Below are 17,231 nucleotides of genomic sequence, written 5' to 3' on the forward strand. Positions count from 1 at the left end.
TGGTAAAAGAGGTAAAGGGAGACCTCGGTTGAAAACACAAACTTTAAATAAACACATGAAATTTAAAAAAAAATCTATAGTTATCAAATTGTATTTTTTACCATCATGCTGGGAATGGGAACCTGTGTTAAGACACTCCTTTCCCATCAAGACACTTCCATTAAATCTTTCCATAGAATTCTAGAGGCATTACGTGTTGAATGGCAGAACTTAATATCGCTCTATGCTTCGTTACCAGAGCGAGGGAATGAAAATATTAAATACTTGTATTCCATTTCCTCGAGTGGGAATCGAACTCACAACTTGTCGCGAACGCAGTGCCCCTGCGCCGTGACTGGCTTTAAAATATAATATAAATTATAATTATTAGTAGTTTGTATACATTATTAATTGTTTTTTTATTTATTAGGTCCCTGATTATAAGGAAAGCTTAAAAGCTTATATTAGTGGAGTAATCATAGAATTTGAATTAACCTTTTAGATAGATCAATATCAAAGTTTTATTATTTTAATTTTAATGGTAAGTACTTAGAAATTAGAACCAAGATTTTTTAAGCTTAGGAGATTATTTTTGCGTGGCGAGCGGGGGACCCAATGCTATGCCTTATTTGCCCGTGGGTTAAAACATCCCACTTAAATATACTCCCTATATATAGTTATCTCTATATTACACTTTATTTACCTAAATATACATATACTAGCGGCCCGCTCGCGGTTTCACCCGCACGAACTATGTTATTATTAATTTCTGTCTCCATGACTACGTCCTAGTGACGTCTATGCAAAATTTGAGACTCCTAGCATTTGTAGTAACGAAGTTTCATACAAACTTTCGACCCCAAGAACAACCCCTTAGAAGTCGAATATTGCAAATTCCCATCTTAGCGAGCACCTAAGTCCTATAAGTAACTCCTATGCAAAATTTGAGAATCCTAGCACATGTAGTTTCTGAGATTTCGTGATGAGTGAGTGACCTTCCGATTTTATATATATAGATAGAAGATTATAGTTCTCAAGTTTAATTTAGACACAAAGCGAATAACAACTATTTTAAACTATTTACTCGTTAGTTTATATCAAGATATATAATTTATACGATCGACAAAAGCGTAACTTGATCCTGCGCAGGCTTCACAAAGTCTGTCTCGATCTCTTTAACGTAATAAAGTGAACATAAATAGAAGGAGGGTTTCAAAAAACTAGTTCCGTATTCTGGAGTAGCCTGGGCCTGGGTCCTTGTGGCTTGTGACCGGTGAGTGGGCCAGCCGGAGCCAGACGCGGCTGAGTCGATCTCCAATATCGCAATAGATGGCATTCACGTCGTACGCCGTTACAGAACGGACGTCTATACGCTCGCTCCGTTCAACTTTATCGGACTATTTTTTTTGTTCGTAACGTTCTTATTTCATCTTATTGTTAGCACTAAAATTAAAAGCTTTAAAGACTTTCGAATAGTCATTTTTAGCTTAGCTGGTGCAGTGATAACGGTTATGTGAATAGTGTTGTGTTTACATTGTGATAGTGATGTGCGTGATAGTGTAGGCTGTATATCATGGGGTACGCGACAAACAGCGCGGGGCGGGCGGCGCACGAGGCGCTGCTGGCGAGGCAGGATGCTGAGCTTCGACTCATGGAAACTATGAAACGGAGCTTGCTAGCTAAGATGAAAAGCGACAGGGAGTACGCTCTAGCCCTGTCCGCCGCCGCCGCGCAAGGACAAAAGATGGACAAATGTGAGGAACTAAATGGTACGGTATGAGGAAAACAACTTTCCAAATGCTTATTAAATGTTTTGTTTATACAAAAGCTTACCTTTGTTACTAATTGTTTAAAAATCTAAGTATGAGACGCAATATATTTATGTTCTTAAAAGATAAATATTATAACAGCATTATATTATATTTATCTACCCGCAAAAATTATAGATACGTCGGTTAAATTTAAAAAATTAGGCAATAGAAAGAGGATTTTTAAGTAACTATTAGTAATTAGTGTATATATTAATAAGAATAGAAACTGGCAGTGATGTAACACATTAATAATAATAATTAATTGATGAGATAATGACGCACCCGCCTCCTCGTAAAACTTGTTCTGTTAATCTCAGACACCATTTTGGTCAAACGTTAATTTGAATAATCGACGTTGTCGTCTAATAGAGCAAATGAAGTCCTCAAATACATTTTAATTAATCATCTTACTAAATATTTTAAAGATGATAAATGTTAAAATTATAATAATTTTATTATTATTATAATTTTATTATTATTATAGTAAAATTATTATTTATTATTTTATCATTATATTATTATTATATTATTCATATAACATAATATTTAATGTGGCTTATTAGACAACACAAAAGAAGGTTAGTTGACAGCTAGAGCTATTGATAATATTGCAGTAGAAATATTATATCGAGGCCAGTGTTGGAGCAGGCACAAGTGTGTTACTGTAACCCGAGAGGTTGTGAGTTCGATTCCCATTTGAGAAAATGAAAAATTTACTATTTTTACCTTATAACAGTAGGTTCACTCTGCCTATCCTTGTATATAGCGTAAAGCTAAAAAAGAAATAATAGTTACATAACTTAAAAGTAATAATCGGCATATATTTCAGGTTCTGTCATAGCATTAGCATGGCGAACCATGACAGAGGAATGGGAGAGCACCAGCCGCTTGGTCAAAGCGAATGCGGAGGCTTTAGAGTCAAGAGCCCTAGACCGCTTGAACACACTCATGACGGAGAGGCGGAAAGCCCGCAAGGTCTACCAGGAAGATCACAGCAAAATATCCTCTCAGTTTACACAAGTAAGTGAAATTATTATAAACTATGATATTAATAAATACAAGTATCGATATATTGGTATATCGATATCTTCTGTAAATGCAATATAAATAATATTATTTTTTGTCATATGTAATTAAATAGTAATAAATCAGACACACGTCTCGTATCTATACAAAGAGAAATTTAATAAGAGTTAACATTTTTGTAATAATTTAAAGTTTTTTTTTTATATTGAATTATTGCTGACTGATATAAGGTACATTTTTCTGAGCTAGATTTTTCTATAGAAATATTTTAAAATTTACTTATTGAATATTGATTCATGTAAATACACTGATTCATAAAGTTACTCGAATTTCATATAGGTAAATAACATTTCCTTGTATACGTGTTTATTTAATTTATATTGGGTTATAAATGTGGCGTAAGGTTCCGCAATTCTATATGAATGTCTCTCAATGGAAAATAGAGCAATGAATGACTAATCAATAGATTTTTCTGCCTTCTTCACAAAACGAGAAAATCGCTTAATATAATAGGTAAAAATATATTATAGATAAAAATGTATCTTATTTACATTCAATACCTTAAATATTGCATTATTTTAAAAACAAGTAGTATAAAATTCATAACAATTTTTAACCTATTATAACTAATTTTGTGAAATTTTAACATTGCGGTGTTAAAATTGGAAATTGTTGCATAAATCACAGCAAAAGCACTTAAAAATAAGTGAACCAAAAGCAATACAAATCATAGTACTTTAGTGTTTTGCAGTACAACAGCGTTGGTAACTTTATCAACTACGATATCAGCGTGGCCGATCACGTTCTTTTGTCGACAACTGTGTTGATTCATTCACATTTCAAACATTTTTCACTTATTTTCTTAATTATTTAATATCACGTTCTATTTCGCCGTTATATTCATAGGTATATGTATATTTCTAATCAATTAATTTTAAAATGTACTTAGATTGAAATCCAAATATTTTTGAACACCATATATAGTCGCATACATTTAAAAGGTTACAAATCTCATAAAACGCGGTCGCTATATAACAAAAAGAGAGAGAGAGAGAGATTTAATTTTAAATCACCATTTATAGTAATCATTAGATTGGTTACGATTTAACGGATTCTAAAGTTGAATGTTTTCCGTTACTGACCGGTTGAGCACGTTTCCTTGTTCAACCGTCCGTTTCCTATCGTTGATCTACTCTTATTACTTCGCTCCACATAATTAGGTCTTGGAGAACGGTGCAAGAGAGAACTGTGTCAGGGTCAGATCACAACTGTTAGCTTTACCAATAGTAAATGTAGATGTTGGCCGGATTTGTCGGGCACTGTGCAAAACGACTTACGGTATGCTGACATTGTGAGTGACATAAAATGTGGAATAACCAACCAAAAAATATAATAAATTGAGATTTTTTTGTTTTTATGAAGTAAATCCTTAGGAAACAGGGTTTTTTTATCCAAAAAATGTCCATAATTTTATTTGTCCATAATGCATTGTTGTGAGACAGAGTAATTCTATGTTTATTGCCAATTTACTACAAGTCTGCTACTCTAGTTATATAATAAGTACATAACTAATGAAACTAAAATATTCTTAGTATTATAATACAGAGACGAAAACAAAGTAAATATCCAACGCGTGTGGCATTCTTCAGACCTAATTCTAACATACGCGATATTGCTAAAGAAAGAATCACGTTAATCTTCCTTTTGTCTTATGCTGTAAGGTTTTGAGTTATTAGGCAACAAGCTGTAATGGTTTGGGCGTTATGCCAATTTTTTAGTCCAATAAAATATGCGATATTGACGCTAGCGCCGTGGCTAGCATATGTTTCTAATGAAAAATGGAGTATGAAATTTGGAATTCGCCCTAATATTTATTTTGGAGCATTTGGGCTTTTAGTTTGACATATTATGTAAATTACTTAATGTTGTTGACAACTTTTTTGACTTCTCTATCTGTATCCCACATAAAGAAAGGTAGGCAGAAATAACCTAGTGTTAAAACACTCTATTTAATTATTGTGTGCATAAAATGAACATACTGTAGGCACAGAGGCATATTTCTATATTATATTGTATTTATCAAGAATAATATTATAATGGAATTTAAGTATATTCTGCATGAGTAATTCTACAAACGGATTGTGATATCTAATACTTTGAATATGTGTTATTAATATATCTATTAAGTGAGTCTTCGTTACAATATGTTACCTTGGCATTTGCTGGTGCCGAGTCTACGTATAACAATGGCATGTCGATATAGGCCAAATAAATGTCTTTAGATTGTTCGCGTCTTTACAATTTAACTCAATTTTTTGATTTCTCTTATATACGTAAAGCAATATAATTGATTCTTTTTTGTGTCTTTTAATCATTTAAAAAATAACAGTTTACCTAAGTAATTTAGGTTTTAGCAATAGCTGTACATGTTATCCCGTCAATTTGTGATGTTGCAAATACACATTTGCACCTCTCGCTCCAACTATCAATAAAACAATAAGTCGGAAAAGGATAAAATACGTAATTTTGTTAGTTCTAAGTGGGTCGCGTAAAATGAATCTTTGTATCGGGATTGGCTGCGCGGCACCTGTCACCGTTCATTGGCCCTGCGCCCGCGTCGACGGCGCGTGCAACGCTGATTTCTTTTCAAAATCTTTTTGCTATTACCACCTTCTATTATTATTTTCAACATCTATATTGATCTTTATCTTATTTTGATCTTTATATAACAATAAATAGTGAACTTGGCCAGTGAGGGCACAATGTGCCCACCTATAAATGCGACTGGTTGTGGGTTCAATTCCTACTGGAGGAAATGAAATATTTATTTTAATTTATATTTCCATTTCTTTGTTCTGGTGTAGGCAAAGCGCGGCGTTGTGTTCCGCCAGTCAACTCGCAATGCCTCCAGAATTTGGCGGAAATTGGGTAAAGTAGTGTCTTAACACCAGGTTCCCTGTGCCTGACCTAATGTGTGCGGGATACAGCGTGAAGCTGATTTATTAGATTTTAAGCGGACTTTTAATTATTTAAAGCTTGAACATCTTCACCATATATTTGTAGACGAGGACGTAATGGTTACCTGTATGTAATATTAAATAGTTAAATGAGAACAATGCAATTTCAGTGTGTCGATAGCGTTTGAGTTTAAAAGGCTCTAAAATTCTTATTTGACCGGACCTGACCTAGTTTCTTCTGTTGACGCGAATTGAAAATAGAGGATTCTATCCGTGTCTTGAGTTACCAAGTAAATAAATGGAGGAACTAGGCCAAAAGAATGTTGGACGCGTGTTATGTTTGAACGATACTAGTTCTTAATAATACTGACCTACTTTAGCTTGGTGAATAGAGGTGTAAATGAGATATTTTTTTGATTTTCTATTGTTTTATTTTGAAGGATGTTTTATAATTTTTTATGTTATTAAATAACTGTTTGTCACGTCCTTAACAGGTACATTGAACTCGTTTTTTTTAGTTTGCTTATTATTTATTTTCCAATTATTCAATATATGAAAAATAATAATTATGTATTTGTTTTCGTTGAGTGTCGCAATGCAGGAGCACAAGCGTACGACTGTTAACACGACAGGTTGTGGTTTCGATTCCCACACGAGGAAATGAAATATTTAATATTTTAATATTTTCATTTCCTCGCTCTGGTAACGAGGCAAAGCACTGGGTTAAATTTCGCCAAAGCGTGGCGTTGAGTCCCACCATTCAACACGCAATGCCTTCAGAATTCGACGGAAAATGAGGAAGGGAAATGTCTTAAGGGTAACAAAGTATCGTAACAGGTAGAGGGAACCTGGGAGCCTACACCAGGTTCCTTCTGCCTACACTGCTATATGCAGGATATAGCGTGAACCTAAAAATAAATAAATAAAAGAACGTAATTCTGACGCTATTGACGTTCGGCGCAGCGTCGTATTTCAACCAATAAAAGATAAGCCACCGTGACGAATGTATAACACGACGTTTTAAACGTTTAATTTAATTAAATCAAAATATCGTAGCTAAAGACCATGGGAATCGATACATTTATTTCTAATGTTGGTCTCTTTAAGTTACAATATTTAGCATGTATATTAAATACTAGCGACCCGCTTGCGGCTTCGCCCGCTTGTACTACATTTTTTTTTTATTTAAATTACTTTCGTAATTTAATAACATTATAATTTTAAAGATCACAGTTGTCTGTCACAGGACAGGCATATTTACATTTAACGCATTAATCCCAAAATGAAAATTGTTAACATTTCGCTGTCTCTATGGAAAATTATATGTTATTTCGAATATTTTTTAACTTCAAACGTTTATTTTACACCTAAAATATAGAAAAAAAACAGACACCATAATAATCTGGAACCAGAAGTTGGCCAAAGCCATAATAGAGATGAGGTAACAGTTTTATCACTGTCAATTTTAAATAGTTTAGCCGTATACGATACTTTGTCAAAAATATTTGAATTAGTGCCAATATATACCAATTTAGCCATGTTACAATGTTATTGAATGATGGTAAAAAGATCAACTAAATAAATACTTGAAAACTAATTTATAAAGTATGAGGCCGTCGTGCGTAGGGGCAAGGGTCCCCCATCCCCACTCAAATTGGAATGAATTATTATTTATTAATATTTTCATCAGCTCGTTTTGATATCAAGGCAAAAGCTCAGCGTTGACCCACTCAACACACAATGCCTCGTAAAAATCAGCGGAAAGTGAGGAACGGAGAGTCTCAACACTAAGTTCCCTCTGCCTACCCTCCTATATGCAGGATACAGTGTACAATTTAGTATTACATCTAACCTAAACAGGTGGTCAATTGAGACCACATATACATACTATTGTTACGCAAGAAATGGGCTCATTAGTTCGCTGGGGAAAGTGAACGTTAACAGTGAAAGTATCCGTTATCTAAATTTGATAATAGAACAGGTTGAATTATGATAAATCCATCACGAGACCAGTTTGTGCTGGCGGATTCGAAGTCGTGACTATTTGTCAAACAATGGCTTTAAAGTTACTGCTGTAACCTATCGCGTCTACTTACCTGGTCTAAGATTGTATTCATGCTAAATTTATGCATTCTTTCAACTATTTGTTTTCGGAATTTCCTATATTGATTAACTTATTATCACTACCATGAAAATATCAGGTTTTTTTTCATCATATAGGTTTTAGAAAGCTGAATAAATTTTAAAGTAATTAAATAAATATATATAATTTTATATTTTAACCACGTTTTAATAATAGGAATCAAATACTAAAAGATTATAACACCACCACCATCACCTCTGGTGCCATCGTTCTAGAATATTCTATATCACGTAATAATATATACTTAGCTATTATATGTTAACATATAACCTTAACAGTGACATTTAAAAAAGATGATAAAAAAAAACCTTACAAGTAAGACTTAAAACAAATGGTAAAAGACCAAGATTGTTCTAATTTTAAAAATCAAAATTAAATCAGCTTCACACTGTATCCCGCACACGGCAGGGTAGGCAGAGGGACCTAGTGTTAAGATAAGACACTCCTTTCCCCACTTTCTGCCGAATTCAGAAGACATTGCGTATTGAGTGGCAGAACTCAACGCCGCGCTTTGCCTCGTCACCAGAGCGAAGAAACGGAAATATAAATGTAAATAAATATTTCACTTCGAGATCGAACCCACAACCGTCACGAATGCCTCAAATTTGTTATAATTTGGTCTACTCTATGAATAGTATTATGACGTAAAATGCATTTACCGTAGCCACTTGACCCTTGCAATTTGTGCATTCGTTCCCACGAAACTATTGTTACGTTTGTTTTCATTGTATTCCTATAGTTCACGTTTCACAATAGGTCATTTACGTGCTGTTTCTTTTTATAGAACTAAATCGTATGCCAATCTTGTCATTGGATTTGAACAATCCTTCTTGATGGTTTTTGGGTTAAATCCTTTTTGTATGATGATATTAAAAAAAATAAGTAATCAAAGATTCTAATATAATAAAGACTAAAGATCTTATGAATGAGAAAATGAAAAAGAATAACATTATATAAGTGCTCGTGGTGCTAAGCGGTAGCGTTTGATTTGATGGATATGGGTTCGATTCCACTAGGAGTAAGTAATTAATTATTTTCATTTTCCCCGCTCTGAAAAGATAAAGTGTTACACACTGGAAATTATCTCATTGCAGGAGATCTAGTTTTGGCAAAAAGTAGTTATCGGTAAGTGGCCAGCCACTAGATTCTCTCTGCTTTCCCAGTGGAATACAGAGAGAACCTGTAAAAAAATTAGCACTAGGTAGAATTTTAGATTCTTGATAATAGACAAATGTGAAACACTTAATGCCTACTTCATTAAATTCTAATTCATCTTCTTCATTAAATAGTAAATATTTAATATTTTACTGCTTTATTAAAAAAATCATCCATTACACAAAGTACACTCGTACAGTTATTATATTGTTCATCCTCACAGCAGATATCATTGCATATTTGTAATATCTGTAGAATGTTATCGTTACATATTTACAACATGACTAACTTTTGCATAGTTAGTTTTATGTCATAAAGTTTCATTGGCATTTATTTATAACTAGCGGACGCACGCAGCTTCGCTTGCGTATTTAAGGGTGAATTCTAATAACCCATGAAACATGTGTTCAATGAAATATTTTTAAGAGTCTAAATTTCAAATTTTATAAAAATCGGTGGCGATTTAAAGATTTTTCCATACAAACTTTCAACCCCTTATTTGCACCCTTAGGGAGTGATTTCTAGAAAACCATGAAACATATGTTTAATTAAATATTTTTAAGAGTCTAAATATCAAATTTTATAAAAATCGGTGGCGATTTAACACTTTTTCCATACAAACTTTCAACCCCTTATTTGCACCCTTAGGGGGGGAATTCTAGAAAACAATGAAACACGTGTTCAATTAAATACTTTTAAAAATCTAAATTTCAAATTTTATAAAAATCGGTGCCGATTTAAATTTTTTTCCATACAAACTTTGAACCCCTATTTCACCCCTTTAGGGTTAAAGTTTTCCAAAATCCCTTCTTAGTGGATGTCCAGATTACGAAAGTAAAAATCTGTCCAAATTTCACGTTCATACCATCAGTGGTTAGGGCTGTGCGTGCGTCTTACCTCAGTCAGTGAGGACAAGTCCTTTTATATATATAGACTACTAGCGGACGCGCGCAGCTTCACTTGCGTATTTAAGGGTGAATTCTAATAACCCATGAAACATGTGTTCAATGAAATATTTTTAAGAGTCTAAATTTCAAATTTTATAAAAATCGGTGGCGATTTAAGAATTTTCCCATACAAACTTTCAACCCCTTATTTGCACCCTTAGCGGGAGAATTATAGAAAACGATGAAACACGTGTTCAATGAAATATCTTTAAAAATCTAAATTTCAAATTTTATAAAAATCGGTGCCGATTTAAATTTTTTTCCATACAAACTTTGAACCCCTATTTCACCCCTTTAGGGTTAAAATTTTTCAAAATCCCTTCTTAGTGGATGTCCAGATTAGGAAAGCAAACTTTTGTCCAAATTTAACGTTTCTACCATCAGCGGTTACGGCTGTGCGTGCGTCTTACCTCAGTCAGTGAGGACAAGTCCTTTTATATATATACTAGCGGACGCGCGCAGCTTCACTTGCGTATTTAAGGGTGAATTCTAATAACCCATGAAACATGTGTTCAATGAAATATTTTTAAGAGTCTAAATTTCAAATTTTATAAAAATCGGTGGCGATTTAAGAATTTTCCCATACAAACTTTCAACCCCTTATTTGCACCCTTAGGGGGTGAATTCTAGAAAACCATGAAACATGTGTTTACTTATATACGTTTAAGAGTCTGAATTTCAAATTTTATAAAAATTGGTGACGATTTAAAAAAAACCTATACAAACTTTCAACCCCTTATTTGCACCCTTAAGGGAAGAATTCTAGAAAACGATGAAACACGTGTTCAATTAAATACTTTTAAAAATGTAATTTCAAATTTTATAAAAATCGGTGCCGATTTAAATTTTTTTCCATACAAACTTTGAACCCCTATTTTACCCCTTTAGGGTTAAAATTTTTCAAAATCCCTTCTTAGTGGACGTCCAGATTACGAAAGTAAACATCTGTCCAAATTTCACGTTTCTACGCACAGCGGTTACGGCTGTGCGCGCGTCTTACCTCAGTCAGTGAGGACAAGTCCTTTTATATATATAGATTATATTCAAACTAGAAGGCCAGTCGTGGTGCAGGAGAACAAGCGTGTTAGTGTAAACGGGATAGATTGTGGGTTCGATTCCCACTCGATTCATTTCTTCGCTCTAGTGTCCCGTTGAGTTCCGCCACTTGACTAAGAAATAAGAGCTAAGATTTCAGTGGATAAAAGAGGGTGAAGTGTCTTCACAATAGGCTCCCTCTGCCTATCCTGCTCATTGCGGGATACAGCGTGAAGGTGGAAAAAAAAATTAAACTAGTTACAGAAGTGTCGTCAAATCTCTTATGTTTCTTTGATCTATTTTGTTTCATTAACCATCTTAAACACTTTCATGTCACGTGAAATTACTTTGCCTACGTGTTCTAAAGTAGTTTTTAAAGCATTTTATACGTTCATTATTTTTTGAAATGGATAACACACCTGTCACGTTACTCACGTTTCTTTGATTCAAAGAAGCTTAGTATGCGGAACTTAAAAGTAATAATAAAATTGTTTGTTTCGCTAGCTAAACAAATTTTAAAACAAATTATAAGTAATTTTTTTCAGCTTCACGCTGTATCCCGCATGTAGCAGGGTAGTCAGAGGTTAAGTGTAGTGTTAAGACACTCCACTCCAAAGTTGCCGCCGAATTTTGGAGGCATTGCGTGAAGAGGTGGAAGTGAACACCGCGCTTTGTCTCGACATCAGAGCGCAAAAATTAAAAAATTAAATATTTTATTTCTTCGGGTGGTAATCGAAGCCCCTGTCTCTTTTACACGTCCCACGCTTGTTCCTCTGGGCCACGACGAACCTTAGATTATTTTTTTTATTAAAATGATTAGTTTTCATATATTATTATATTTTAATTTGTAACCAAATTTATTAATTCTTTTGTAGATATAAAGAAACAGTGTAAAGGTAAGGCAAGAGAAAATATTTTACGTTAAACGTTGATAAGTACAAACTTAAAGTAAAATGTACTTACAACTTCTAGTGCGGTAGTGTTGCTGACCACAAGACCACTCAGCCATAATTGCTCTCTTGTTACGTGGTCCTACCTTTTGTTCTTAAGATTTTTTAACATAAATATTAAGTATATTTTGTATGTATTTTTACAAATTGTATATGAAACCAGTAGTGGCGCTGTGGCATTAGCGTGCGACTGTAAACATGACAGGTTATAGGTTCGATTCTCACTGGAGAAAATAAAATATTTCATATTTATATCTATTCGCCCCTCAACAAGTTATGCTTCTAGAAGTGGGGAACGAAAGTAGCTTAATGGAAACAGAGTGTCTTAACACTAGGTGCCTAGGTTCCCTTTGCCTACCCTGCTATGTGCGGAATACAGTGTGATACTAAAAAAAGAAAACAAATATCACAATATTTTTAAAATATTTTAAAGTTGCTTATAGTAGTATTGTGAAAATTAACAAAAATTTGATCCCCATTTACACTCACTCTATAATAGCAGCGTAAAGGTTAAAAGCCATTATTTAATTCTTAACAATTCGTTTGGATTAGATACAATAAAATTTAACACCAGCATTTCGAGGTTAATGAACTTACGTGTTTTTTTTTTTGCGAATATTAATTAATTTCGCTTTGCAATTTAATTATCGACATAATTTTTATTATATATACTGATATAATAAGTTGTTAGTTTTTTGTATGCTTACATATTTTTTATAATGTTGAGGAAAATATAAGAAATATTTTTATATTTTATTTGAGTCAGAATAGCAAAAGCATATTTTTTTCGCTTATTAGGTATTTTTTTAGTGTCACACTATATCCTGCACACATCAGGGTAGGCAGAGGGAACCTAGTATTAAGACATCCGCTCCTCATTTTCTGTTCATCTGAAGGCATTGCGTGTTGAGTGAAGGAACTCAACAGCGCGTTTTCCCTCGACACCAGAACGAAGAAAATGACAATATTAAATATCGAACCAACACAAAGTGTAAGTGTAAACGTGTCGCGTTTTTGCTACGACTGGCCTCCATTTGATATTAATAAATGTACGTTTTATAAATATTAATTATCTATAGTAACACCCCGTTACATTTACAAATTACCGTTAAAAAAATTAAAGTAATTATTTAATATAAATATAAGTACGTATAACTTTGAGTTAATAAAGCTGACACGAAACCTACTTGTCTTTCACAATATGATTTATGTAATTCTACTAAACTACAGTTCGATCGTGTTTAAACCTTAATTTATGGCGACGGTAGCTTGAGCTGACAAAACAATATATTTATATAGTCAGCTGGTCGTTCTGTTGCATTGTTTCGAAATAGAAAATTAAATAGTAAAAGGATTTAGTCCGGCAAAACATATATTAAATATGTATTAATAATTATTTATTAATTATATTAATATAACTTAGAATCTAAATAACTGTAACTGTGTGTTCCCAGTCGTGGTAACCCTCTGCCTACCCTGCTGTGTGTGGAATTCAGTGTGGGCTGATCTAATTATTTTTTTTTTGTAAAATCAATTATTCATATACTCATATACTCATTTTACAATAAATGTGTGGAAGAATAATAACGAATTTAATTCTATACGCTATTGGGAAACCGACTGGTCAGTCAGTGCAACGAACTATTTAGAGCAGTGCGACATCTAATTCGGAGAAGCTGGGCGGAGAGCCAAAGTGAACTGTTGAGCCAATTAACTATATTTTATTAATATCGCGGCCATATTGTTTAATAAGCGTGTCCAATACACCGTAGCTACATGCTAATACATGTTTTTAATTTGGATATAGAAATATCGTTTAACGTAAGTCAAATTAGGCAGGTATAGGTTTAGTAATAATATATTTCTATTAACTAAAAACCACAAAAGAAATAGGGAGAAGCTTTGAGAACGATACTGCTAATAGAAAAAAAAAAATCCTGCAGTTTCTGTAGGCCTGTGAGTTCTTACACATGCTCGAAAGTGTCCTAGTGGAAAGGAGTAAGTTAACACTAGCTTCCCAGGTTCTTCTACCTAATTGTACTCTGCCTGGGATACAGCTTGGAGGTTAAAAAAATATCAATTATTAATTCCATGATCTTAATGGTGGATCTAAAAAGTAAATACTTATTTGTTGAATAATTTACTTCTACAGTACGTATTCTTTATTATAATTTATTTATTTATTTTATAATAAAGAAAACTTTTATTATAAAATATTTAATATCATCTAGTAGATATGTTATGTTTATTTGTTCATTATATTTAAGAATCGACGAAGGCGAAAATTGTTGCTGTTAATGATTCGTCATTGTCTAAACTCAAACGTCAAAAACATTGAATTATTTAGCTTAAAATATTACCTGTCCGTTGCTCAACTAAAGGCATTTCATAAAATTCAAATCTGAACTAATTTTTACGTCACGAACGATTGTTATCGCGTAGTTGAGAAGCAATTATACATAAGTATTGTTGCGGTAACAAACTTGTGAATATTTCATTTGTTATGTACGTATTATGATATAATAATACAGTTTAAGACGGAGTCTGTCAGTGAGAATGGAAACCTGTGTAATGTAATCTACATTGCTGAAGCCTTGTCTTAATGTAAACAAACAAGAAGATTACTTTTATTTTTTTAGCACGCTGTATCCTGTACTTGGCTGGGTAGGCAGAGGGAACCTGGGAGCCTAGTGTTGAGATACTTCGCTCCCATTAAGACATTACCAGAGTGAGAAAATGAAAATATTAAATATTTCATTTTCTCGAGTGGGAATCGAACCTGCCGTGCTGTCTGTTTCACGCTTGTACGCTTGTACGCAGCCCCTGAGCCGCGACTGGCCGCGATATTCAAATTCAAATGTTTTTTTCTAATTTATCCGTATGTTTAATTAAAAGTTTAATTATATATGCAATAGACGGCGATCAGAATCTTGCGGAACATACTTAATTAAGAAATATTATGGATATTAGTAACAATATATTATTTAAATCCCTTATTCAGGGTATAATTTAAAAATTTAAAGATCATATAAAAATCCAGCAATGAAATGAAATTTAATGTTCAATTTATTGTAATAGTACGAATAGGAATAGGTGACAAAATTAATTCTCTAGCTATCCGCCAGACCCAAGTCTTGAGCTGGTCAATTGAAAAGTCAAATGGAGGGTCAATTGGCAATTTCCTTTCTGATTGTTAAGTTGATCTTCTGTCTAACCTAGCAGTGACACGGTGATAGTTGCGTAAACTACGAGATTTTACATAAAAACATTTATTTAATTTATTGTAATATGTACATACATACATATAGATGTTTCATATTTAACATAATGTAAATATATTCTTGATTGTTCTTATGCATGTATTGTATTTGTAAGTAAGTATTGAAATATAAGTTTTTCTAAATCGTATTAAAATAGATTAGAACCTAACCTCATTTACTATATAAATCAAAAAATCTTCGCGCATCAACTTCACGCTGTATCCCGCACACAAAAGGGTAGGCAGAGGGAACTTAGTGTTAAGACACTCCGTTCTCCACTACAATTTAAAATATGAAAAACCTATTCTAGCAAAACCATTTCTATTGTTTTACAACAAGTGGTGTTTTCATACGACACAATGACACATTCTAGATACTAAAAAGTTAATGCGAAACTGCTGTAGGGTAATGTTTGGCACTCGTTCACTTGTTTGTTATGCAAAAAGCACTCGGTATGTAAGGTGAAGGCTTTCCATTGTTTTCTCACCGCAAATCGTTAGCCTTTACAGAGAAGCAGCCATCTTTCCAATGTAATTGATTTATATCTAACATGGTATTTGAATAAATCACAAAATGTTCTTCTTCATGTTTGAGTTTATATTTTCGCAGCCGTTTATATTTTCATTTTTTCGCTCTGGTGCAATACCTCCAGAATTCTGCGGTAAGTGGAGAACGGAGTGTTTTAACACTGGGGTCCCTCTGTCTACCCTGCTGAGTGCGGGACACAGCCTGAAGCTGATTTGATTTAATTTGCATGTTCTTCAAAATGATATCGAATTATAATTGTTACATATACAAACAAAAATATTGCGTAATCATTCTAAGAATTTCTCATAAATCACTTACGTTTATATTTAATGGATGCATAAAATACAATATTTCACACGACTCGGTAATAACAATCAATGTAAAACCGACCCGAATATGCGTCAGGTAAATAATTCTAGCTAGCACCAGCAAAAAAAAAATGACAGCCCGAATCCATCCTAATATATTAATGAAAAGACGAAAAAAATAAAAAAATAAACTTCGTGTTTTAAAAGGCGGCGCGCTCAAGCAACAGAACTCTGCCGCTTATTTTGGTCGGGTCTTTGGAAAAGGGAATAAAATCTCCACGTTATTTTCTCCTATTTGCCTCTGACCTCGGCCGTTATTGACAATGGCTGCCAGAATGAAATATGGCGGGACGCTAACGAAAAAGAGATTAGGACTTCCATTGTTGTTGGCTGTTTGGAGACCGTCACATCTTATTTTTTCAAGTCACCTGTGCCCGTGACGACGGTACAATGTTTTCATTATAATCTATCGTCTATCTGATTCTAATATGTCGGGCGTCTGTAATAATATAATGTTTATTTTCGAACGCGTCGTTTTATTTGGCAATCGGTAACTGTCGTTCTTTATAGTGATGAGAGGTGGAGTCGAGGTATTCGACATGATTTTGTATTTAGAAAATAAATGTGCATTAATTTACTAATTACAGATCTATTATATTATAAGATTTTAAAGTAAACTTAAAAGTTAAAAGTTATATATCTTAATTAATTAAAATTTGGTCATAATTTATAAAAAAATACAGCAATTAACACAAAAAGCATCGATCTTATGTTTTCCCACAAGTTTTCAAGCCACTTTAGTTCAACGTATGTGTTGATCGGACCGTCGGCAGTAAAGGCAGACAATAGTCCCTGAGCGTTCTCAGAACCGGTCTTGAGGGCAGCGCTCCGCCGAATTTCGCGCCGACCACCCATACCCCGGTCTCGGGCTCCGTGTCCAGGACGATACTTATCGCTTTTACGACTAGTTGCTACCCATGCTTTTACTTATGTATATCTGTATATACGTCAGAGATTTTTATTTGATTATTTATAATATTTTTGTTATTGTAATTATTTAATAATTGCAGAGTAACAGAAATGTATAAAATCAAGGTAAATCGGCAGAGGCGCCGGGGCACAATGGTTGACT

The 17,231-nt window shown here is 33.5% G+C and overlaps 1 protein-coding gene across 3 annotated transcripts in view; it reads left to right on the forward strand.

Annotated features, from left to right (window-relative positions):
• The first annotated feature begins 1,292 nt into the window (after positions 1-1,292).
• The window catches only part of FER (tyrosine-protein kinase Fer), a 39,645-nt gene continuing 23,706 nt past the window's right edge, over positions 1,293-17,231 (forward strand). Inside the window, exons 1-2 of one of the 3 annotated variants that reach the window (XM_085207727.1) lie at positions 1,293-1,748; positions 2,620-2,810. In XM_085207727.1, coding sequence (XP_085063853.1) covers positions 1,553-1,748; positions 2,620-2,810 — 387 coding nt within the window. In that variant the 5' untranslated portion in view covers positions 1,293-1,552. The remainder of the gene's footprint in view (positions 1,749-2,619; positions 2,811-17,231) is intronic. The other 2 variants (XM_085207728.1, XM_085207729.1) reach the window with 2 other exon arrangements.

The sequence above is a fragment of the Heliconius melpomene genome, chromosome 3, assembly GCF_056956725.1.
Source record: "Heliconius melpomene rosina isolate 202511_hmr_F chromosome 3, ASM5695672v1, whole genome shotgun sequence".
NCBI classification, from domain to species: Eukaryota; Metazoa; Arthropoda; class Insecta; order Lepidoptera; family Nymphalidae; genus Heliconius; species Heliconius melpomene.